Genomic DNA, 24,706 nt, shown 5'->3' with positions numbered 1-24,706 from the left:
GTCCAAGTTATGGGAAATCAAGTAGGGTATGCCTACAATTAAATACCCTTGAATGTGGTCCAAAGTGGGTCCTGGTCCAGGTCATATTATCTGGGAGAAAGCAGTCCCTGTTGAGAAGCATGAAGTCCTAAGTAGTGAAGAGGACGGGAACCAACGGGGGACAGATGAAGTAACCACCCGACACAACTTCTTAGACATGTATTACAGACATGGCTCTCAGCTGCCAGCAGAGTTCTCTCTAAGCTGTGTGCGTGTGGATTGTGTACTGCTCACATGTTCTCAGCGCACAAGAAAATTTATGCTGTGCACAAAATAAATTTTGATACAAACGTATTACGTAATATCTAATATTAGACTTAATCTTATTAATTAGACCAATACTATTGTTTTCTGTACCATTCTGCATAGTAACTCAGTGAGTGACAGGTTTCCAGCCAATGATGTGGTAATGTTCACTGATGCTCCGCAACCAATCAGAGCATCGACGGTCCTGCTTGTGTGCCCTGCTGTACGCGCCATGCAGGTTAGTTCGTTACCACTGGAAACGAACGGATAGCGACACATTCACTCACCAAGCCAAAGGCAAAAAGAAATGTGGTTCTTTTAAGATGGAATGGCTGTCGGAGTTTATGTAAATAGAAGAACAATCTGTGAAACTGGGTGAGATTTTTTTTCACCAGTTAAAGTCATGAATCAATAATGTTGAAATCATCCTCCTTTGTTTAAATCTCAACAACCCAATTTTACAAGATGGAGCATGATTTATTGTCTAGTTTTGTAATGAAGCAATTGGAAACCTGTCATTAATAATAACACATGTGTCTTTTCTGTAAAGTTTTGATCTCATAGTTTCTTCTGAATTCCAAACATAATGTCTTCTGAGTCATATAACCACTTCATTTGCCCTGTTGTATATTTCCTTTCACACGTAGCACCGTTCATCACCTTCTGACTCATCCTCTCCCTCTTTTCCTTTTTTGCTGCTTTCACTCTCTCCCTCACCTTCATCTATTATCTCCAGAGCACGTCTAGACTTACTGCTTTTCGAAGTGTCATGGCACAACTTCTGTTGTGATTTTGTGGAATATAAACACCTTTTTACGTGTCGCATCCTCCTCTCCTCTCCTCTCCTCTCCTCTCCTCTCCTCTCCTCTCCTCTCCTCTCCTCTCCTCTCCTCTCCTCTCCTCTCCTCTCCTCTCCTCTCCTCTCCTCTCCTCTCCTCTCCTCTCCTCTCCATAAATCTTTTATCTTTCCTTGCATCCCTGCCATATAAATAATTGATGGCCCATCTTTGACTTGCCTGGTGTAGCTAAAGGGCGACAAAGTCTTGAGGACAACATCAATATTGAGCTAAAAGTAAACTGGGACTTACACGCAGTCTGCTTGTTGCACTTTCACAGGAGACACTCTTTACTAATGACCTACTTAGATTTGAATTATTATTTTTTTCTTTGGGCTTCATCCAATCCACTCAAATGGGACTTAATGGCCCCCGTGTTAGATTCCTACTTCACTTAGATATCTTATGTGTTTCCTTGTGCCAGAGTTCTGATTTCATGCAGGAGCTCATAGCACAGGTCTACTTAGAAATCAGATCAACAATTGTGTGCTGCGCTAAATTACATTCTTGTCTTATCATTTGGAATTCTCTTTTATCTTTTTCTCTTTGAGGCTTCCAAATTATTATGTAATTATGTTTACAGATCCTAAAGCAGGATCTAATTTCGACTGAGCGATGATACTGGCTTACAGAGATCCCACCTATGATATTCCAGCAAAGGTGGATGAGAAATGAATGTAGTTGTAATAAACGTGTTTGGGTGGAAATGGCTGTGCAAAATATGTCAGCTCAACTAAGGGTTTTCAAATTACTTCACAAAATGAGAAAGAGGTCCAACTTATTTTTGCACCTAAATGCATTTTTTAAGCCTCTTATAGCACATTGTTTTGGTTTATCTGCACATTTCATCTGGAATTTATTGTCATACCTTCAACTTTTTTTCAAGAGTGGACAGCATGCTCTTTAGAGCACTAAACACAATGGTGTATACATAGATGCTAATACCCAGATGTTACTCTTTAGAATGATGGGAACCAAACAGCAACTCAGTGAGGAGGTAATATTGGAACCAGCAGCAATCATAATCCCACATGAATAAGGCTTCTTCTGTGCTGTATGTGTAGGTAATTGATTACTGAATACTAGCCACAGCAGTTATATATAGGAATGACATTTCAGAGAAATGCAAGTTTGGTAGCTTGTTTCCTTTCTCCTCCAGTGGCCAAAAAAATAATTACTGTGCTTTCAAGGTTGTGTGCTTTTCATATTAATTTAAATAAATTGCACATGTTGCTTGCAATAATCTCTGTCTGCAGGTACTTTGTTAATTATAGTAAAATGTAACACAAACATTACATAAGGATGGCCAAACAATACTCAACTGACTTCAAGGGCTCAAAGATCATAGCATGATAGCATGTTATTGTTTAATAAATACAACATTCATCTCCAACTGTCAGTGATTTTTTTTTCTTATTCTTTATTGGGAGCTTTTATTACTTTTAGTGTCATGTTGGCATTCACACACACACACACACACACACACACACACACACACACACACACACACACACACACACACACACACACACACACACACACACACACACACACACGCACTAAAATATAAGCTTGGCAGTTTTATTGAGCAACATTTAATGATGTTGTTGTTTGAAACTGTCACAGTGGTGTTTCTGCACTGAACCAGAACACAGCACCGGTGGACAGGTGATGTAAAAGTGAATAAAACATAAGCTTAACAACTGATCATCTCACCTCAAGGCGCATAAAATATTTTACCCCGCAGTCTGTTCCTAATAAAATGCTCCACGCTGCATGTATTAGGGTGTTTAAATATACCTCAGTGACATCATCTGTTGTGGCAAATAACACATTTCTCGGCGGGTTACAAGGGAAGTCATCAGCAAAATTGCCTTTTTATGCATAAAACACCTTCAACTGAGCTAATCTTCAGAAAAACTACTCAGGGATATATAGGTTAGTCAATATTTTGTGGACTGTAAAATTCTCTTGTAAAGCATGTAGAATAAATCAAGTTTTTATGAACACAATGTGACCTAACAAAATGTTAAATTAATTTATTTCCACAGAGAACACTTTGCAAAGGAGAGTTTGTAAATATTTTACAGATCTTTCATCGTTCTATGTCTGCTGGCCTGTGATCTTCTTATTTCTTTCCTTTGCTGGATTTTTTGGCAAGTTGCCTCCACTATTTCTTTAGTTTAATGCATAAATGCACCCATATGAATACTTACATAAAGACTTATTTGCACATAGAGCTCTCACTGAGCAGAAATTTCACCTTTAAACAGGATTCCATATATGTTCCTTTCTCAATTTTATACAGAAACATATTTTGGCGTCTAGTTAAGGAGAAATCAAAAATATCTCCAGTGAATTCACATTAAATATAAAGAATGCCTTCCTCAAAATGCTCCGTTCAAAACACAACATTAGAGAAAGAAAACAGAAAGAAAATTATCATTGATCCCTCCTTGATCCAGATCTACTGGAAATTTTAACAGTTGTTTAATTTTTGGACACTGCTCAGTCAGGTCCAAATTGTTCAGTAAACTTAATGGTAAATCAGTCCATTGAATCTTGCTATTCTCAGGGAAGTTGGAAAAAAAATCAAAGGTTAAAAGGTTTTAAATTTTTCATGCTCAATTTTTACATCATTTTGGCCAAACTGCTGACACTGACATGCTCCTTCTGTCAGTGTCAGCAATTATGGAAAATATCTTGATGCCACATTGTTAAAGAAAGTAAAAGAAAAAGCTTCTTATCCACCTGTTCATCTGGATCCACCAGATAGTTCTTCCCTCCACTGGTCTAACCCTCCTCCAGTTTCATGAAAATCTTCCATGGAGCTTTGTTGTAAAGCTTCTTTGTTGTAAACCGATCGGTTCCACAACACCTCACGGGCCAGAATGCTGCCATGTACATGAGAACTAGGTCGGTCTGATATCTGATGAGGCTAACTGTCCACATGTGTAAACACGGCTGAGAGGTTTCTGTGTGGACCTCGGGATATGTGTTTGCTGTTTCTATGCGCAGCTCCAACTCCCTGACTGTTTGTTGGATTTAAATGAATGTATTTTAGATTCAGTCACGTCAATCCTTCAGTATATTGAAGCTTGTTTATCTCGTGAATGTGTTCACACATGGAGAGGCTGATCATGTTAAATGTTTTTATCTAGTTTGTTTAGGATCATGCTGCTGAAACACAGCCTCTAAACTAAACCCACATGGATGAGCATGTAGCCTGTTTATTTTATTGAACACTGGCTCGGTAACCTGCTGTCCTGCAGTGTGTTGATGGAGAGGGAACAAATCCAATTCAGACCCTTTTAATTCAACAAGATGTGTTTGTTTCCGCTGTTTATCACAGTTTATTAGTCTTAATGCTGGTGTTGTGCTTCTGGCTTTGCTGCTTGAGGCTTTCTAAGAAGACCTCATACACTGAACCCTCTTTGTGGGTTTACCAAGGTTTTCACAGTGAAACTCTAATTAGCTGATGCCTCATCTGGCAGCACTTGAAGCACTTAACATTTGATAGAACTGATAATGACTCATCAATAAAGATGATATAATAATTATATACTGAATAATATGTTTAATCTAAAAGCAAAAGTATGAATAATTCTAAGAGATAAACTAGATTAATATAAAATCCGCATCTGCAGTAATATAACAACACTTTTACAAACTTAACCTGTTGTGGTATTATCATTGACATTCGATTCTGTATGTTCTATAAAATCAATAGACATTGACCCTATTTGTCTGACTGCTGATCATATTACTGGACCACAATCTCAGATGAAATTGCTGTGAGACATGGACTAATTTAATTAATCTCAATATTTTTTGATCTTGAAATAATAATAATAATAATAATAATACTAATATAATAATAATAATAATAATAATATAAATATGATGATAATAATAATAATACTTCTGAAATCCATGACTGAAAGTTCAAATAGTCACAAGATGGATTTATTACATTACTTGTGTAATGTTCATTTAATAATAATGATACCAACCACAGGCAAATAAAAATGCAAAACAAAATGCAAAAAAACCCCAAAAAACACTTAGACTGTGGCCTGAAGCTCGAGTTGCAGGCTTTGCTTCTGTATCTCGTGCTGCTTGTCCTCAGAATGTATTCAATGTAAATGTGGTTTTCATCATCTATTTTTCCTTTCGTAATCATTTGAAATCACACTTGCTCACTCTCACATTATCATCTCTCTGTATCCCACTCACTGGACTCCGCCCCTACTGAATACTGGTTTCCTGGTTCTTGAAAGCTTACTGAAATCGAACCTGTGGGTCCAGTGTGAACTAGACCAGATTATCTGTTCTGGAGAGATTCAGATGACACACAGACAGGTTGTTGCTTTATAGTTAGATGTGAGAACAGCAATGTGAACCGAGAACTGAACATTTGCTCTCAGTCCATTCAGTCAGCACAGTGTCCACTTTGTTCCCCCTGTTATATTCTATGTCAGAGATGTCTTTGGGCTTGCCTACATGACTCACCAGGTCACTGATGGGCATCACTGGTCTATTATTTAAACTATTAGTCCAGTTTGAAAGCAGATCTTTGATCCATGTTTTAACCTGCATGATTCAACTAATTTACTAGAGTGTGCCACTAATTTCCCTTTGGGGATTAAATATCTAAAATTAAAAAATAAAAAAAAAAATCACAACAATAAGGCACCAATCATTAGACAGGCCTGTTTTCAATCAACTCCACTTTAAATTTCATGTAATGACGTGGACACATTCTTGAGTTACATGCAGGACATATAAGGGACCATTATTTATGATCACGGTACTGTATATGTATTCAATCTACTGAATGCTTCTGGTATGCTGCATGAGGTCAATCTGTATTTGCTGCATTGCTGATTTGTTAGTGCCTCACTGATGTGTGTTTTTATTGGTGAGATAAAGACAAATATTCTGTCCTGATGTGGAAATAAGTTCCTTTTTTTATTAGTTTCTATTGTAGGCATGTTTCCCAGCAGCCCACTAGGTGAACCTGTGGTTCATCACATAACCACAATGATTCCTGCCTTCTTGAACTCTGTGCTGTCAAATAAAAGTAATGAATAAGATTTGAATAGAGGCAGCAATTTATTATTTTGTTGATTGACTTGTAAGATATTGGACTGCACTTTCCTGTGAGAATCCAGAATTTTTTCTCCTGTGGTCAAATTACATTTTGTTCTCATTTGATGAAAGAATCCACAAAAACATCCTCCATCAGCCTTCGTTCAGTAATGATAATTGTTAAATCATCTATTTTCTGATCCTACCTTCTCCCTTTTCCTGTTCTCAGATTGATCACTACGCTCAGAGGGATCTGAAGAAGGGCCTTCAGCTTTTCGGCACCGAGGGCAACGTCGGTTTGACCAATGCCTGGATGATAGTACAGACTGATGTAAGATTTTAAATTGAAAACAAGACGATTTATATCATACATAGACAGAAAACATACTAGGAGTCTGAAATGTTTCCTATACCGACTTAAATATACAGTATTTTAAATTTCATAGCAAAGAACAATATTTACATTAAGAATAAGAATACGAACTAGCGGGAACCCGTGGAAATTCCACGATAAAACAATAATATCAGACTTCATACCAAACATATGAAAAAAAATGTGTTGGTAGTATAAACCAAGTCCACCCATCAGAGTTCTCCCACCAGCAGGCAGCGCATCCCGGTCTGACCCAGAACTGGCGTCGGCGTCTTTGGCGGGGAACGTGAATGAATGAATGAATAAATAAATAAACTTTATGACTCATGAATAAAGAAACAGATAAACAAATATTTAAGTGCAAATATCCAACTGTCGAGCATGTTTATCAACGCGTCTTCGACGTAGAGCTGTTATATGTCAGAAAATAGCCGAAAATGTCAGCGTCCACACAACAATGCAGACGCGTCTTTTTCAAAAACCTTCACTTTGGCCAGCATTTTCGTCCCGGATATCTGCGTTGTCGTGTGGACGAAAGGCGTAACCGTAACAAAAAGCCTCGCTGCCCGATGCCTTACGCCACATTGTTCATGTGATTCCTTCTGGCAGATGCGCCGTGATTGGTTGGGCGCTCGACTGACAGGTAGTGGGTGGAGTTAAAACCTGACACCGTGAGGTTTTCAAGTGAGCTTATTCAAACATACAGGTGGGGAGATAACATTACTAACAGATTTGAATTCACTGATTCCAGAGGGCAGATGCTTCCTCCACTGAAAACCACTACAGGACCTTGTATGTTAAATCGCAGATGTTTTTCATGTCCATATCATACAGTATATCTATAGTTCTGTCTTCCAGCTTTTGTCCACTACCTAATGTGCATTAACATTTTATTCTGATTTTTGCATGAATGTGTTTCAAAGGCCTGTTGTGTAAATGTTTGTGTGGATGGTGGCATAAAAAGTGTTGACTGATAAATGTATCCCTATGCAAATAACATATGCAAATCTGTGTCTGCGCGTGTGGGTGTTAATATACAGATTTTGTCCGTGCATGATGGAATGGGGAGAATCTACTTAGATGAGCCACTGTTTGTAAATGAGCACTTTTTTGTGTCTGATCAGTGGGGTCCTATAAAGTCTGTCTGAGATGAAGACCATTAAAAGGGAGTTCTCATCCTACTCTCCCTTCCTAGTCTCCTTTATACATGCTGAGTCACTGAAAAGATAACTCAGCAAATATCCCTGGAGCAAAATTCATCCTGATATTAATGGCTGCTTATAGAAGAGAAAATGATCTACATACATGAGAAGAAACAGTAAAAATGGCCATACTATGCCAAATGCCAGTGCAATAAATCAGTTAAGACTTACATGTCATGCTGGTTGTTAAAGTGTCAAGGTGAGAAAATAATATGATTCTCTAGAAAGATTTATCTTTTGATTTGTTCTTGACAAATGAAACAGCATTTTACGGCCAGCCTCGTTGATCGGAATTTGTATAAAGAATGTTGATGAATACGTGAAATAGAAGCTTAAATATGTCAAACCCACACATTTGAGACAATAATAGAGCTCTAGCACCAATAGGGTGACACTCAGTGACCCATTTTGAGTGTATAATAAAGACATGCCTTACTGCACTATTCTTTAAACCTTGCTGAGTAAAATGCTTAATGGAGAGCGCGTTATTCTGCTATATAGTCTGGAATATAGTTGTCCCTGTCCAAATAATCAATCTCGTAAGAGAGGGGTGAAACATAAAAGGTTGTTAGTGGGGTGAGATGGGTGCTTTACTACCTTGGGGCCTTTCTTTTGTGATCTGGCTTTATTGATTTCCTCCAACCACTGAACATCATGCCCAGTAATTTTAATGTAGTATGCATCTTTGTCTCTCTTCCTGTGCACACCTATATTTCCATACCGGAAAATTTTTGCATGCTTAGGATGTTCTTCATTGCCATGGGATATACTGTAGGTGCATCAAACTTTGCTGACTGCACCACAACTGCTTGGAATGAAAGAGAAACGTTTCTCATGAGGTTTCTTCAAAGTATTGGTCAAAGTGCAAGAGATCATCCCTCCCACACAATTCTTCTCGTGCATTCTTGCACCATTGATCCTCACATCTGTGTATATCCACCATTAGTTCTTTCATTATAGTGACATTAGATTCCAGCATTTATTTGTGTTGCACCTGTTCCCCAGAGAGGAATTGGCCAATCCATGCACAATTAATTACATCTACAAATTAATCCCCTTACTGTGGTGCGAATTTTAAAAATCTAAACGTCTGAAAGTAGACAATGTAATCATGTGTAGGATGTGTGTGGTGTGGAGACAGTACACACTCCTGTGGGGCCCCAATTAAAAGCCAGTAGTTTGTTGGTTTTGACAACATATATGTATTTCATTTATTTATTCCGTTTATTTGTTTTCTTTCCAGACATGTTATTACAACATATTTCACTTTAATCAGTGCTAAAACATCATCAACAACATCCGGGAAAAAAAAAGGGTTAACGGGTAGAAGTCATTGGCTTGTAAGATTCCTGTTCCCTAAATTATCAACAAAACATCTCTCTCATTAGAATATGTAATAAACAAACTCAGATATTAAAAGTTTTCAACCAGCTCATACATTGAATTCTGACAGACGTTCATACCCTCATCCACTTCCAGACATTAGCCTTTTACCCTAGAGTGTAACCATGTTTACATTCTTCCTTGGAACCCAAGGTTTGTTAAAATCATGGATAGTCAAAACTAGACGTTGACCTTGTCAGTGTTCTCCACAAGAATATAATGATCATATTCACCTCTTTCAGCAGAGAGTGTTTATACGAGAATTAACCAGTTTGTTACAGACACTTTAACAGTTTCACATGGTATTATATTGTCAAAAGATATCAACATGCTGTTTAAAGTCTCAAAGTTAATGTTATCCCATGTTATCACAAATACATGTTGTTGTTTTTTTTGTTCATTAGTCCATGTTTCTGACATCAATGATGTTGATTTTTTCGACTGTTCCATGAAATACTTTACGTGTCCAAAATTGTAGAGCTCCCAATATTGAAGTGACTCTGTTGTACTGATTTTTGCTATAGTAACAATTCATGTCCGTCTTTATTGCTCATATTTCACCAACTCCTCTGCACTCCTGATCACCATTGTTTTCATCTGGTCCGGAAAAAGCCCCTTTGTTCTGATGAAGATCCTGTAGTTGTTCGTCCAGGTGTTGTCGATCAGTCCATTCTTCTACAGTTGTCGAGCTTTTTTAGTGATATCAGCATTCTTTTTAGTGAGATTCTCATTAGTGTAGACATTTTTTCCTTTCAGTTTGAAGCCTTGTTTCAAAAGAGCAATCTTGTGTTTACGATTGTTGAATTTTATCAGCACTGCAGATGGTCATGGGTGACATGTCTCAATCTGGTCCGACTCGATTTTAATCTCCAGGTTCCTCAGTTGAGTAATCACCTGTTGTTCCACCGACTCATAATCAGTGCTGTGTTCAGTTTCCACTCCTCTGGTCACGGTATGAGCATAATTTCTCGGCTTAAGTTTGATGCCGGTGAAGATCACATCATTTATTTGAATGCTTTGTTGGAATTCCTCCATTCTTTGTTGCCCTTGCTCCGCTCCTTTCTGCATTTTTTCCATGTCATCCTCCACTTTTTGCATGCAGTTATTTAACGGTTTCAGCTTTTCTTACAGCCTCTTATCAAGTTCCCTGTTGAACTTTTCAAAGTCACTCCTTAGCATCACAGTTCTCTGTAGCTCATCCATCCCAGAGGCCAGCCGTTCAAGGGTTACTTTCGTATTTTTATTCTCATGTTTATTCTCAGACTCCTCGGATTTCCCTTTTCCTTTCGGCAGTTAGTTTGAAGGAGTCAGTGACTCCGTCTCTGACGGAAGAATCACAGACCCTCTGGGACATTGGTTGTTCAAATTCTGCAGAAACAAGAATCAATGCCATCACAGACTGCAACATCCCACGACACCCTTGACTTGAAAATTTTACCCTGACCTACTTGCATAGGTCAAAGATCAAAGCTAGTAATCTGACCTGCTGTGTCCTGACCTGCTGGTTTTCTCCCTCATCTTTCTATCTCATCCGTTTCTTGAGTGTACAAAAGTTGACATTTTTCCTTGAACTTCTTTTCCTCGAAGTCAAGGTCATCATCTCATTTTGATCCCCTTTGCCGCCCGAATAATGTTTTTTGTTTCATCTTCCTATCGGCAACGGTTGCGAAGACATTTGGTGGACTAATGGACAGATGGACGGACGAACGGATGGATGAACGGACGAACACACAAACACTTACAATCACAATCCATCATCACTTTGAAGAGAGATTTAAAAAGCTCACGATACAATCTCTATGAGATGGGTGTGATACAACTGAACTGTAATGAAAGAACAGCAGGCATATGTGGGTACCAGCAGCCCCACAATTTAGATGCAATTAAACAGTATCATTGAAAGATCTGTAATTACATCCCGCTTCCAAGCGTTGATGTATTGTGATTGTCATTGTTTGTGCATTTGTCTGTTCGTCCATCCGTTTGTCTGTCCGTTCGTCTGTCCGTTAGTTAGTCCACCAAATATCTTCGCAACAGTTGCAGATAGAAAGATGAAACAAAAAGCACATTAATCGGGCCGCAATGAAAATGAGATGATGACCTTGAGAAAACTAGGCCTTAAAATATCAAGTTTTGAATTCAGGGGTGTCCCTGGATATTGCTGTCTGTGACTGCTTTGGTTGTAGTTCTATATGCAAACTGGTAAAGCTCTAAAGCAGCGCTGAAAAGATGGTTGTACACCAGATGATCAAAGATTGTCAAGACAACAGATGTTAAAGCAACGGGTCTGCAGTTGTCCAGAGAGCTTAGTTACAGTTTCTTCTGCATGAGCACAATAACAGCTGACTCAAATCATCCTGGAATCTTCTACTGTGCCAGGGAGCAGTTAAAAATGTCAGTCAAAATAGGGATGAGTTCATATGCACAATATTTTAGACCAGCAGATGATGCTTGGTCAGGGCTGAAGCCTCTCCTCTGTTTTGACTGCACAGCAGGTTTCATGCTGCCTGATTAAGAATGGTGGAGCAGTCGTCCCAGATATATTAACAGAGAAAGTCTGTGAGTCTACTTTAGTTTCAAACCTGCAGCAAAAGTTATTCGACTCATCAGGAAGGTCAGCTTTGAATTTGTTGTGTAGCTGATGATAAATTGCAAACACAGTCGATTGTTTAAGCGAGTGAGGTTTTTTTTAAATTAACATACAATCCCCGATTGTGTGCAGCGGCTCGGGCAGCATTATTCCTGTGTGGAATTAAAGTCCACTGAATGAACAAAACATCAAGGGCGCTTTATCTTTTCACAAAGTACATTCATGAATTGAATTACTGTGAAGGCCGTGATCCCTTATCAAAAATCTATTCCAATCATAAAGTGGGAACATGTAGATAAAAAGCAACCGGCAAGTTAGAAAATGATTTCTGGACTTTAAGGAGATAAATGAGATGTGTACAGAAATGAGCTGCAGCTCAATATCAGGAAGATAAAGCTTTAAGCTGTGTTCAGCACATATGAATTATTTGGTCCAGTATATCTTATTCTTGGCAGGTAGATTAGTTTAGCTTCTATTAGCAAACAATGGGTTTTTTTAATGTAAATTAGAATTCCAATGCCTTAAAATTAAAGGGTGGTCTCTCTTTATTTATTATCTTTCTCTGTCGCAGTTTCGCTGCTGTGGAGTAACCAACCACACAGACTGGTTTGAGGTTTATAACACCTCCCGTGTGCCAGACTCCTGCTGCCTGGAGTACAGCGACAACTGTGGCTTGGACAACCCAGGAACCTGGTGGACAGCGGTAGGTTCTCTCATTAAGTGCACCGCCAATGAATTCTGCTTGTGTTATTCTTAGTCTACGTTTATTATCTGTTTGCAGTTTCAGTCCCTAGGTAATAAAGACTCACAGTCCTACACAAGTGGATGTCATAGATAGAAACAATAGAATAGCTTCAGCAGACTTCCTGTGTTTGTAAATCTTTCCATGTCACCTCCTTCTGGGTATCTGTTCGTAATCAACGTGAGAATTATTTTGGCACCATGATTGACCAGGTCAGACTGATGGTGACAGGACACGTCAAACCAGTAACAACCCCAACATGGGCTCTGAGCTGTGTGACAGCAGACAACGTTACACACATAACAGCAATTAATCAGGTGGGCTTTGCCAACAACCAACTGATGATTGGGAATTGAGAGGATTAATAAGGTAATACAAAGGCATGAATGTTAACTACCCACAATAAGGAGGCTATTTTTTATGACCTTTTTGCTTGTTTGTCTCTTGGTTGGGATTTCAGCAGGAATAAAACCTACCAGACAGCTGTCCATGAAACGTGGTGGGAAAATGACTCATGGGGGGGGGGGGGGCAGCTCTTCACAGTTTGATAAAGGTCATCTTTGAAACTTTTCATGAACTGAACGAAAGCTACTGATCCAATTTCCCACCCTAGTAGTGTCTCAGATACAGATTCACTAAATACAAAAACTTGATGATATGAGGTTTAAGCACTCAAATAATCAAATAACAAAAAGTACAGTGAGACAACCAACGAAAAATGTTGTTTGAACAAATGTGTAAAATTTTTAGTATCCCGTATGAGTACAAAAATAATAGTGTTGTAATTGCAAACAATAATGGTAACTTTTTCATATTTGCCTTAAAACACACAAGAAATTCGAAAGACATATTGTTGCCCTCTGTTCATTATAAAAGAATCTTTGGACAGTTCTTTTTTTCTTTTCTTAGTCCGATACATGGTAAATAACGAGATATTTCACCTCTCATCCAGTGACTGACTGGAGGAGAGTCCAGATACTGATCCACCTGTTGGAACAGAAAACAAATAAGGGACCAAAACTACCAAGGCAATGAGTTTTACTATTCATTAAGGGGCTCGTTGTCCCATCCACCCTCATGTGAGCTGTTACGATGAGCTGCACTGAAGTATTTATGGCAGGTCTGGTTTCTGGGGATAGAGGTCAGGAATACTTTGCAGTTGGCTGACTGATGGTGTCTTAATCCTCCTCCTCTGTTCAGAAATGGTCTCTCCAGTTGGATAAAAATGGTTTCTTTAACTCCTCTCTCAAACCATCTGTCTTTCTTGGCTAAAACCTCCCCAGGACTACACTCAGCGCTCCACCTGCCTTGAAGATCACAGGCCACTCCTACGAGGACAGTCATGTCCAGGTTTTAGCCAGGGAACAGAGATGGTTTGAGTTAAAAAAAAAAGTTGTTTTTGTCAAACTGGATAAACCATCTCTGAGCAGAGGATGAGGATTACAACACCATCTATCAGCCACCTATAAAGTATTTCTGACCTCCATCCCCAGATACCACAACCTTCATTCAAACTTGGGTGTGAATGAAGGTTGACTCTTCATGAGACTTATTACCTTGGTGGTTTTGTTTTTTGTTTGTTTTCTGCTCCAACAGGAGTAAACATATCTGGACTCTCTACCAGAAGCCTCTTGGATGAGGTGAAATGCCTTGAGCCAACCTAAAGCAAATCCAGTTGATTCTTTTTGCTTGTCTTGATTTACCTTGACCTGGATGAATGAGAACCTACACTGACTGATGAGTATATCTGGACAAAAAATGGGCAGATATTAAATATTTCCTGCATACTTTGGAAGTATTTCAATGTGTGCGTCTCAAAATTTCTATCTTCATTACCTTTAAGTCACAAAGATATTTCTCTGCTTTGATGGACGTTGTGGTTTATATACATCAAAACAAATTAAGCCTTTCCAGAAGCACTGGCATCTGTGCCATTTTAGTCCAATTATATGGGTTGAATAAAATGTGCAGGAAAAAAGTGTGTGAGCTTCTCCAGCTTGTCTCAAGTCCTTGAACATTTTTTGAAGAAAAGCAAGATTTGGTTTTTGGTCTTACAACTAAAATAAATCATTCTGTTCATTCAGCAAAGTCAATTGAGGCCTGTCTTTTATGTAACATCAGGTTAGCAAGTACGAAGCATCATAATCATAAATATTGAAGTTAAAGAGCTTTATTTTTAGGTGTCTGCAGTGGCACTGCACAGTGAATTTTATCGTTTGAAAACCTACAGTGGATGGGTTTGACAGGTCATGAACTAGTTTTTTTTAAAAAGGCTGAACAACTGCGGTTTAAAGGTCTCTAACTCCAGTGGTGAACTTTTCTGGTCTGTCTCAATCCCTCAGATCAATGATAAGTAACACAGGCCAACAGTTTTCACTACTACTTTTGCCAAACCACAAGACAAAAAGTGCTCACATGAGTTTACAATCATTACTGCTATCTGGAAAAACACAAGAGTGCTTTACGACTGGAAGCTGTTGCAACGGAGGTAATGGAGCATTCTCCGCTAATGTGCTGGGACAGCTGGTATTAATTACACATTTATTGAGAAATAAAATCACTCCGCCTACTTGTGACCTGTCACACATATTTACTTTGCACAAGTATCATTACCATTTCTGAACATGATCTTGTCTGAAAGAAAACACCTGTTCTCTTGGCATTCTTCCTACAAACATGTCAAACAAAATGAGGTCCAACAGTCTTTCAGGCATTAAATAAAGCTGGAGATAGAAAATCTCTTCTCCCCTTGAAATTACCACATATTCAAATATCATGTCTTCCTGATGTCCTGCAGAAAACCATTGGTACAGAATTTCTTTCTTTTTTTAAATGTTAGTTACTAAAAAGTCAAATGGTTGACGTTTGACTGCAGCAGATGAAGAGCAAAATCAACTTTCATAAAATTCCAGCCACCTGACAAATGCTAGTTTAGAATTCAGGTTACTATTAGAAATCTCTTTCACCTGCTAAAAACTCATCCATGAACTGTCTGTCTGTCTGTCTACTGCTGTGCACATCAGGCTTTCCACTCAAACAGCTGCCTGCTGCAAAATGAACAAGGATGATTAATCATTTTCTAACAGTAGTGAATAGTCCATGAGTACACCAGATCTGAACTATCTGGGTCTAGATCAGACTAGAATGTGTGGTGTATCTTATTCGTATGTCATTGCTGAGTTTTTGCCAAAGCATTTTTCATATTTAAGATGTTGGAAAAACCTTGTAATCAAGCGTATTCTATCTTATTGGTTCAGAATCCTTTTAAATAAATCATGCATCCAAAATGTAGTGCAATATTTCTCGTGCCTGGCTCTGTCTCGACTGAAACATGCTTGAAAGTCTGTTGGTGATGTTTTGAGTAGTCAAATCAATGCCTGTGTAAACCTTACCTGTTTGGGGAAGGAACTAAAGCAATGTTTCACTCAGGGTCACTTCATGAATTCTTGTCACTATAAAAGTGGGTAACAATTTGTGCTTGTTGGAGAAAAAGAATTACTTTATTTACTTCCTTGGGGAAATCAAATTTATAAGATTTTCATATTATGTTTTCAGTTCAGTCAAAACGGAACTGTAGAAACCCACACAACAGCTGTTAGTATCTTCTAACTATGAAAGATGATCATTGCAATACTATTTGAAGACTTGAAATGTACAATAAAATGTCTGAGCAATGCAACAAGGCACTATTAAAGATACGAAGGCAACATATTGTCAAGGGGAAACATGTGGGGGCATTTGGTGCATTTGGAGTTGTCCTGAAGCAGTTACTGTACATCAGAATGAAGATATTGAACAATAATTGCAACTATTTCAACAGGACAAAATGGTAAATGTGTCCTTGGCAAATATCACATCAAATGTACCAGATGCTGCCTGTAGAAACAGTTTCTGAAGCCCCGCATCAGGTGCATCAAACATGTGTTGCAAAAATGTGTACCTGAATGTGTTGGAGTCATGCAGGTGCATAAGCAAAAATTTTGGTTGAAGGTTGCTGCCGTAACCGTATCTCTGAGTCAGCAGATTTAAATGACAATTTTCCTTTTTTTTAACTGAGAAAATAAGTGGAATTGATGAATGGAAGTATTCTTCCCCATCTCTCTGCCTCTATAATATGTGTGCTGGACGAATGTCTAGTAGCTGACGCGAGCTCTGAACATGATGAACTTTGTTAGCGATGCATATGAACTCATGTCTTTTTGCCTCTGTAACTCCACACTGAACTGCTGCAGCTATTTAGATTTTTGATTTTAGATTTATTATACTTTATTCATCACCAGCGGGGAATTCATTTTAAAAATATATTACACACCATTACACACGCACGCACGCACGCACGCACACACACACACACACACAGACACACAAAGGGCCTATAAACATAACATAAAGCTGTGAAGTGAGATAGTAGAGTGATGGGCAGCCATTCTGGGAGCAGTTGGGTTCGTTTTTTTTGTTTTTTTTGTTGTTGTTTTTTGGGGGGGGGGTTGGTGCCTTGCTCAAGGGCACTTTGGCAGGAATGTTGAGCTTGATGTCCAATAGTATGTTGTTATTGACAGTTTCATATTTGGCCCAGAGGTCCCCAATAAATATTTGTGAAGTTTCTTGCCTGAAACCCCACTGGGACTGTGTTTTATGTGACGTCTGTGTCTCCATCTGTCTCAGCCCTCTGGACCCTGCATATCTGTGGCTTAAAACGCAAATAAGATGAGGCTTGAATTCAGATCCAATGTTGCTTCACAGGAAATGTTTTCTGATGAGTGGAGCAAGCTACAGAGAGTAAGAGTGTGTTTGTTCTTTTGTTTTTTCTCCTGTCTGGGTCATCTGTAGACAGGACAGGTGCAGGGGTTTTTAGTGGAACACATTGAGAAAGGATATTTTTCACAATGTTGGACCTTCAAACTGCTATCGCTGACAAAATTGTATTTATCTGATAAGCTCAGTCTACGCGAGGCATAGTTTTACAGGCCATAACAAACTGAGTCTTGCATTGCACAGTGTCTCAGCAGTGATATTCAAGACGTGAGATAAAATTAACACCAATGTTAAAAATTGTAGTCCAGCTGTGTCAACAATAGTGATCATTGAATCTGTGTGTACATTTGAAGTGAGACTTGCAAACAGTGTGATGGGAAACATCTTACAAAGTTAAGCAGATGCTTCCCTGAAACAAGCAGAAGAGATATCTAGATTGGCTGGTGCTTAGCCTACCCAACCATGTCTGATCACCCACATACTGTGTGCAGGAGCACCTCAGTCAGATATCCACAACTGGGCAATCAAAGGAAGTTCAGGCAGATTTGTGGATTGCTTTGTCTGCAGAGTGTCCTGATTTGGAAAAGGCCACTGTTAAGATGCTGCCGTCCTGTAGAACAGTTTACCTGCATCAGGTCCTCAGCTCTCAGCAGCCTGAAGATGAGGCTCAGAAACAGAGTAGATAGATAGATAGATAGATAGATAGATAGATAGATAGATAGATAGATAGATAGATAGATAGATAGATAGATAGATAGATAGATAGATAGATAGATAGATAGATAGATAGATAGATAGATAGATAGATAGATAGATAGATAGATAGATAGATAGATAGATAGATAGATACGTTATTAATCCCAGAGGAAATTGCACATATCCACTGCTCAGGCGTACATAATAATGAATAAATACTGGATAAACACCAGGAGAAAAAGAAACACTGACACCACAGGATAAAAGACATACACTACACTAACAGACACATAGAGCACTAACAGGACATGTAATGAACTACAATATAAACAGTATAAAATAGAATAAAAAGTGAAAGTGAAGATAGCATTCAACCGCATGCTGACCTCGCCACCTCCCCCCCGCTCCTCCTGAGAGAGTCATTGTACCCCCTGATGGCACGGGGCACGAAGGAGGACCTCAGCCTCTCTGTGGAGGCACTGTGTGACAGCAGTCTGTCGCTGAAGGTGCTCCTCTGCTGGGAGAAGGTGGTGTGCAGGGGGGGGGGGGGGGGCTGGTGTTGTTCATGATGGCCTTAACTTTGGACATGGTCCTGCTCTCCAGAAGCGTCTCCACAGAGTCCAGGCTCAGCCCGACCACTGAGCCCGCTCTGCGGATGAGTCTGTTCAGACGGTCCATATCTCTTTTCCTGGCCCCCCCACCCCAACACACAATGGCGTATGACAGCACACTGGAGACTACGGACTGATAGAACATGAGAAGGAGCTCAGGACAGATGTTGAAGGAGGCCAGCCTCTTCAGGAAGTACATCCTGCTCTGCCCCTTCTTGTACAGTCCAAGTTGAGTGACCAGTCCAGTCTGCTGTCTAGCTGCAGTCCCAGGTACTTTAGTTTCCTAGAATAGTAGATAACAACCTATAACTCAATATGTCGCCATTATGACCCTGCATTACAGTATTATGTAAAGCCGTTCAAGCACATCCCTTCCATTAATCTGAGGTGTTTTCTATTCAAATTCAATTAGCCTGGATTAGAAAACTTTGAAATTCAAATGAAGATGCTTTAATCAGGTATTCTGATTTATATTTATTATGTAAGGTATGCCACCAAGACACTCGATCTGCAAATGACGATGGTCCAGCTCCTTAGCAGAGATTAAATATTTTTATTCAAAGGAAATTAAACACTATTTACATCATTACAATTTAAAATCATGATGTCAGGAGTCAGGAGGCACATTTGTCAAAGACAATGGACATCATATAGATAGGAAACCTGTACACACTCAGGCAGTGTCTCATCTTTAAAATCAAACCTCTTTCTTGCAACTCAATTTAGTCAGTTTGTCAAAGAAAAGGTCAATCTGTGGTCAAGCTGCAGCTTTTTTAATTTCAGAAGTGACAGCTGTGACCTTTGAAAATGTCTTTCCATTACATCTCTTGAAAATACATTTTGCAGAAACCATTAAATGATTTTTCAAAATGATGCTTATTTACGTCCTCCAGGGGAAACAGTCATAGCCTTATAACCTTTTTTATTTAAAAAAAAAAACATTGCATGTGTAGGTTCTTTAAATTCTAACTGCATTCTATGACGTACCAAAGTTGTCTAATGCTGCTCAGTTTTAATTCAGAATTTTCAATTATCCTTGATGTGAGGCTCATTGAGCTCCAAGTGACAAAAAGTGGTCATAAAGTTCCTGAAGCTCACCGACAGCTTTATGTTGCAAAAAAGTCGTGAATATGATGCGTCATTTCCCAAAGCAAATCACATAAATCACTACAAAGTAAAAAGTTTACTAATGAATAAAGTTAGAGTAAAACCCAACTCTCTATGTCAGCTTGTGGTTCTTCCTTTATTTTTATTTTGTCATCACTGGCGGCTGAGCTGAAACTGTGTCAAAATTGTTCCTCTAAATAAAACAAACATCTCCACTTTCTAATTAGTAGCAAACAAATACAAAAGGGAACACTACCAATGAGGCTTGATGACACATATGCACTCACAATTTGAAAACCTGCAATTACTAATAATAGTATTAATAATAGTATACTTATGATTAGTAATTGATTTTTATAACACTTTGTAATACAAAAAGAATAAAATAACACCAATATTCTGGACTTTAACAACTTTACATCAGCACACAGACCTCAGCAAACGTATTATATATATATATATATATGTATGTGTGTGTGTGTGTGTGTGTGTGTGTGTGTGTGTGTGTGTGTGTGTATATATATATATATATACTGTATATATACTGTATATATACATATATAAAACAGATTGTCTGTTGGGCAGGGATGAAAGAATATTACTAGTATGGAGGAGAGCTACAGCTGTCATAATATTTTAAATGACTACTGTGTTGGAGCTGCTTCACCTTTGTAATACGACAATACTGTTAAATATTTCACCTCTTGCAAGCAACGGGAACATATTTCTTTTTTCGAACATGGGGGCACCTTGGGGGAATCCCCTCCTATCCCTGCCAGAAAATCCTCCAATACCATTTTGCCAGATGTAGATACAGTATTTCCTCTTTCTAAATACAAGCCCTTTTTAACCACTGCACCGGTCTGCCTTCTACTTTGTGTGTGTTGGAGTTCATATAGCTCGAGGACATTTTTCAATGGTTGAAAAAGATTTTAAAATGTCTTCTTGGTGGGGGAGATATCTGGCTAAATGTAAGAGGAATCTGTGAAGTGGATATCAATTTTTTTTCAGCATCCAAGCAGTATCAGACATGAATAATTCTACCCATTCTTGTGTCAAAACAATGGCTTCAGTGTGCCCTTGTGTACTCACATTGTTGCTGTTTCCAGCCGTGGGATAAGAGAACAGATTGGATGTGATTCTATTCAGGAAATTTTCCCCAGAAATAATAGGTCAGAAAAGGAAGGCAAGGAGACAAAGTCATTGCCACCAGCAACCTTTCATTCAGTGCTTCTTAATATGGAAGAAGACCCCCATTAAACACTACATCATCTGTATGGATTTGATTTATGGAGTTTGCATTAGTTAGCAAATGTTTGCTCATTTTCTCTCACTCTGTTTCCACAGCCGTGTTACGAACGAGTAAAGGACTGGCTTAATGAGAACCTGGTGGCTCTTTGGATCTTTGCTCTATGCACAGCACTTACCCAGGTATTTCCCGCTTTCAAGTAGTGAAATGGTTTTTATTTTAATCAGTCATTACTTCAGTCCTTGATGCCTACAGCTTCATACGAAGGCTCTCACTTTGTGATAAATAAACCTACTTCACATACTCATAGCTTCCTTTACATTACAGAGGCTCTGTACAGCAGGAGCCCATGTAAGTCTCTTGTGAGACCACTGAAGAATACATAGTAGGGTCTGACTTCATAGGAAAGTCTCGTACCTCCTTTCCAGCCAAGGGTTATGTCAAATGACTCCACAATCCGAGAGGAGCAGGATCATCCCAGACTTCTGTCATGCGGCAGACTCATATTCAGTCACTTTCAGATTCTCATTCCCTTTTGGGAGAAGGCTCCTGTAATAATATGAAAGCCAGAAACGGAATCATTGACAGGTTTATTTCTGTGATATCTGTGATTATTTCCAGCCGTTTCAGTGCATGATAAACTACAAAGACATTAAGTAGGATTTTACTCCAGCAAGGCTGGATGCATATATACATTGATGGATTTAGCTGCTGCAGAAGCACATGATTCCTTATGACCGGCTGTTAATGGTGGTTCATGTTAGCATAGTTCACACAGACTGGCCGAGAACAGAAAGTGATATAAACAGGTTGTCAGGTAACAAGAAGGTTGTGGAAAATTCTAATATATATATATATACACACATATATATACATATATATGTATATGTATATGTATATATATTTATATATTTATTTATATATTTTTTATATTTATATATATTTATATATATATTTTCAGGAAAATTAAGAAACCTGCTGCCTGAGGTGATTAAAATAATTCAAATGGTGTTAACATTCACATTTGATCATAACCCATTTAACATATCAGTTTGTGTATTAAAATCCTTGAATATTTAACATGCATCACAGGTGTGAGGACTTCTTCATTAATAAAGCTTGAGTGTTAATTGTACGACCTGATCTACCACTTAGCCACTGCCACCCCCATCAGCCCCTGCTGTAAAATATAAGTTTATTTTGCTTACAGTAGCAACACAATCTTGCCTGGCTCAGTCAGTTTGGCTGCAGGATGTCTCATCCTCATTCATTTTAATGTTTGCATACTGCATATAATGAGATAAACAATGCATGTTAAACAATGCATGTTTATCTCATCAAATTCAGATAAATGGGAGACATACGTACCTCCTGTGGTAGGTACGTCTAATGTATAGCAAAGATCAATAAAGAATATTCTTATGCAAAATATTGAATTGAATCATGAGCCAGGGGAAGTGAAATGAAAGCACTCACAACCCAGGGTGCTTTATTGACAAGCCCCCTTTTTAAATGCAATTTTTTATAAAATGAAATTTTGGATTTAAGTGTTTTAAATCCTCGAGGAAACATTTCAGTTAATTTTTCCACAATCAACAGCTGAATCACTGAAGTATGTACAAGACAGTGTCCTTAAATGTATGGAATAAAAATGTTACCATCCATTCTCACAACTACTCTGCATGTTGAAAGGAGCTGGAATTAGAGCATTAACAGTTTGATACATTAGAAGAAATAGCATGTTAAAGTAAAGGTAAAATTAAATAAAAATTAGATGAAATAATCATTTTATAGATTCACTGGTCTGTCCCAAGCCACTGCTGGTGCTGCTGGGCTGCAGCGATGTAATCCTTATTTTATGAGCTCATATAAATTCAGCATAATACCAAGTTAATGATAACAGCTCTGCAGTGCATTCAGCTATATTGACATTTAAAGTAAATGAGGTGACTAAAGCTTGACTGGATCTTCCAAACCACTGTGGAATGGCTGAAGAAATTTTTGGGCAACAGCTCTGTTTGTTAAGGAAGCATATATTGTTTAAATATGGGGTCTGTGTGTGTGTGTGTGTGTGTGTGTGTATATATATATATATATATAGTATGTATCCCCCATATACATGTATATATATGGGGATATATACTGTATATACATAAATGTATATATGTATACTTGATTGAGATTATATCACATCTGTTATAGTTCCTACATTTACAGGCATGCATGGATCGTCTACTGCATATGTGTGCGTCTTTGTTGTGTTTACGATCTCCACTTAGCAGCTCAGATGTCAGTTTAAAGATAATTGAGACCTTCCCTTCTCCATAGCCTTTGGTTTGACCTGAAAATGATGCTTCCCTCTTTGTTTAAACTGGCAGCCCTCTGAGGTCTGTCCCACTTAATTTCAATAAGTGAAGTAATGGACAGTTTGTATGTCCTTCTGAGGACAGGTGCATATATCAAGACAGAAAGCTGATTGCTGTCAGTAGTATTAAATATTACAAGTACTGTTACCAGGATATGGAGGCATACAGCCAAAAGCATGGGGAGGTGGAGCAAGGGTGTAAGCATCTGTAAATAATGCTAATTATGAAATGTGTAGTAGATGTGGAGACATACTGTTGTATAAACACAGCAGAACCTGTTGTTCTCTGCATGAAAAAATCCAGATTGATGACACACAACTGTGCCTTATATACAGTCGGTGGGTGCAGGTGTCAGTTCTGTGCAAAGTACCATTCAAACATATTCTACTGTGTATTAAAAACCACAGTGTAATGTAATTGTTACAAAACGGTAGATCTGTTTCTTGTGTTTGTGCAGATCCTGGGCCTGGTGTTCTCCATGACAATGTTCTGTCAGTCGGTGAAAGTAGAGACCTTCTACGCCTAGAAATCGACCTCTATGCTCTTCAGCGTATGGATTGTTTCTCATCAGAGAGGGTTGTTTTCAGAACCTTCCTCCTCCTCCTCCTCTGACAGACTCTCTTTCCGATGCTTGCCCTCTCTGACATTTCTTCTCAAGTGTCACCAGTTCACAGTTTTTCTGCTAACTATCAACAAGCACAGTGTCAGTGAATTATCTGGGTTGGTTATTATTGTTTGCTCTGTGTCAAAAGCTAATTTCTGTGATGCATTTTATGATACAGTATTATGAACATTTACAAATGAAAGTGTAACCTTTCGTTTTAAATTATTTTATGGTTTGTGTGTGTTTTCAAAATGAAAGCTACAATTAGGAAAGTGCACATTGTGAGGTGCTGCAAGTGCATGTCTTCTGCGATAATGTGTATTAAATGTTTTGGTTAAACTAAACGGTGAATGTGATTATTGTAATTCTTTTGTCAGAAGTGATGAAGGGTCTATTTGTGAACTAGCATGTAGAAGGATTCAAGTACAGTAGTTTCTCATCAGCTAACCACGAAGATCTCACGCAGTTTAATGAAAAACAACTCCATTCACAATGGAACATTTGACCTTTATTCTGAAGTGATTTACTCTGTAACCATATTTTGACAGCTCTGGCCCATCAAGGCATGAGCGTCAATAGACTGCTGTAGTACACTCAAAAAAATAATACTGCATGTTACTCAATTCAATCAGTGAAACATTTTTACACATACAAATATTGAGTAGATATGAAAGCTCTCAAATCTGTTAAAACAAAACGTGAGTAACGAGTAAATCTAAGTGATATTTTCAAGTACGTCTGAAGGAATTGATTTGATTCAATCACCACATAAATTGAGTAACTGAAATAGTTTTTTAACCATATGGAAAACCTGAG

At 38.4% G+C, this 24,706-nt stretch overlaps 1 protein-coding gene across 5 annotated transcripts in view; it reads left to right on the top strand.

Moving 5' to 3' along the window:
* tspan4a (tetraspanin 4a) overlaps positions 1-24,247 on the top strand; it is a 154,297-nt gene extending 130,050 nt beyond the window's left edge. For 3 of the 5 annotated variants that reach the window (XM_068312579.1, XM_068312572.1, XM_068312586.1), the window contains exons 5-8: positions 6,442-6,543; positions 12,332-12,463; positions 21,019-21,102; positions 23,744-24,244. In XM_068312579.1, the coding sequence (XP_068168680.1) occupies positions 6,442-6,543; positions 12,332-12,463; positions 21,019-21,102; positions 23,744-23,812 (387 nt within the window). In that variant the 3' untranslated portion in view covers positions 23,813-24,244. Of the gene's footprint in view, positions 1-6,441; positions 6,544-12,331; positions 12,464-21,018; positions 21,103-23,743 lie in introns of all 5 variants that reach the window. The other 2 variants (XM_068312555.1, XM_068312564.1) reach the window with 2 other exon arrangements.
* The last annotated feature ends 459 nt before the right edge of the window (positions 24,248-24,706 follow it).

Source organism: Antennarius striatus, chromosome 1, assembly GCF_040054535.1.
Source record: "Antennarius striatus isolate MH-2024 chromosome 1, ASM4005453v1, whole genome shotgun sequence".
Classification (NCBI taxonomy): domain Eukaryota; kingdom Metazoa; phylum Chordata; class Actinopteri; order Lophiiformes; family Antennariidae; genus Antennarius; species Antennarius striatus.
This window is presented reverse-complemented; position numbering and strand designations above follow the sequence as displayed.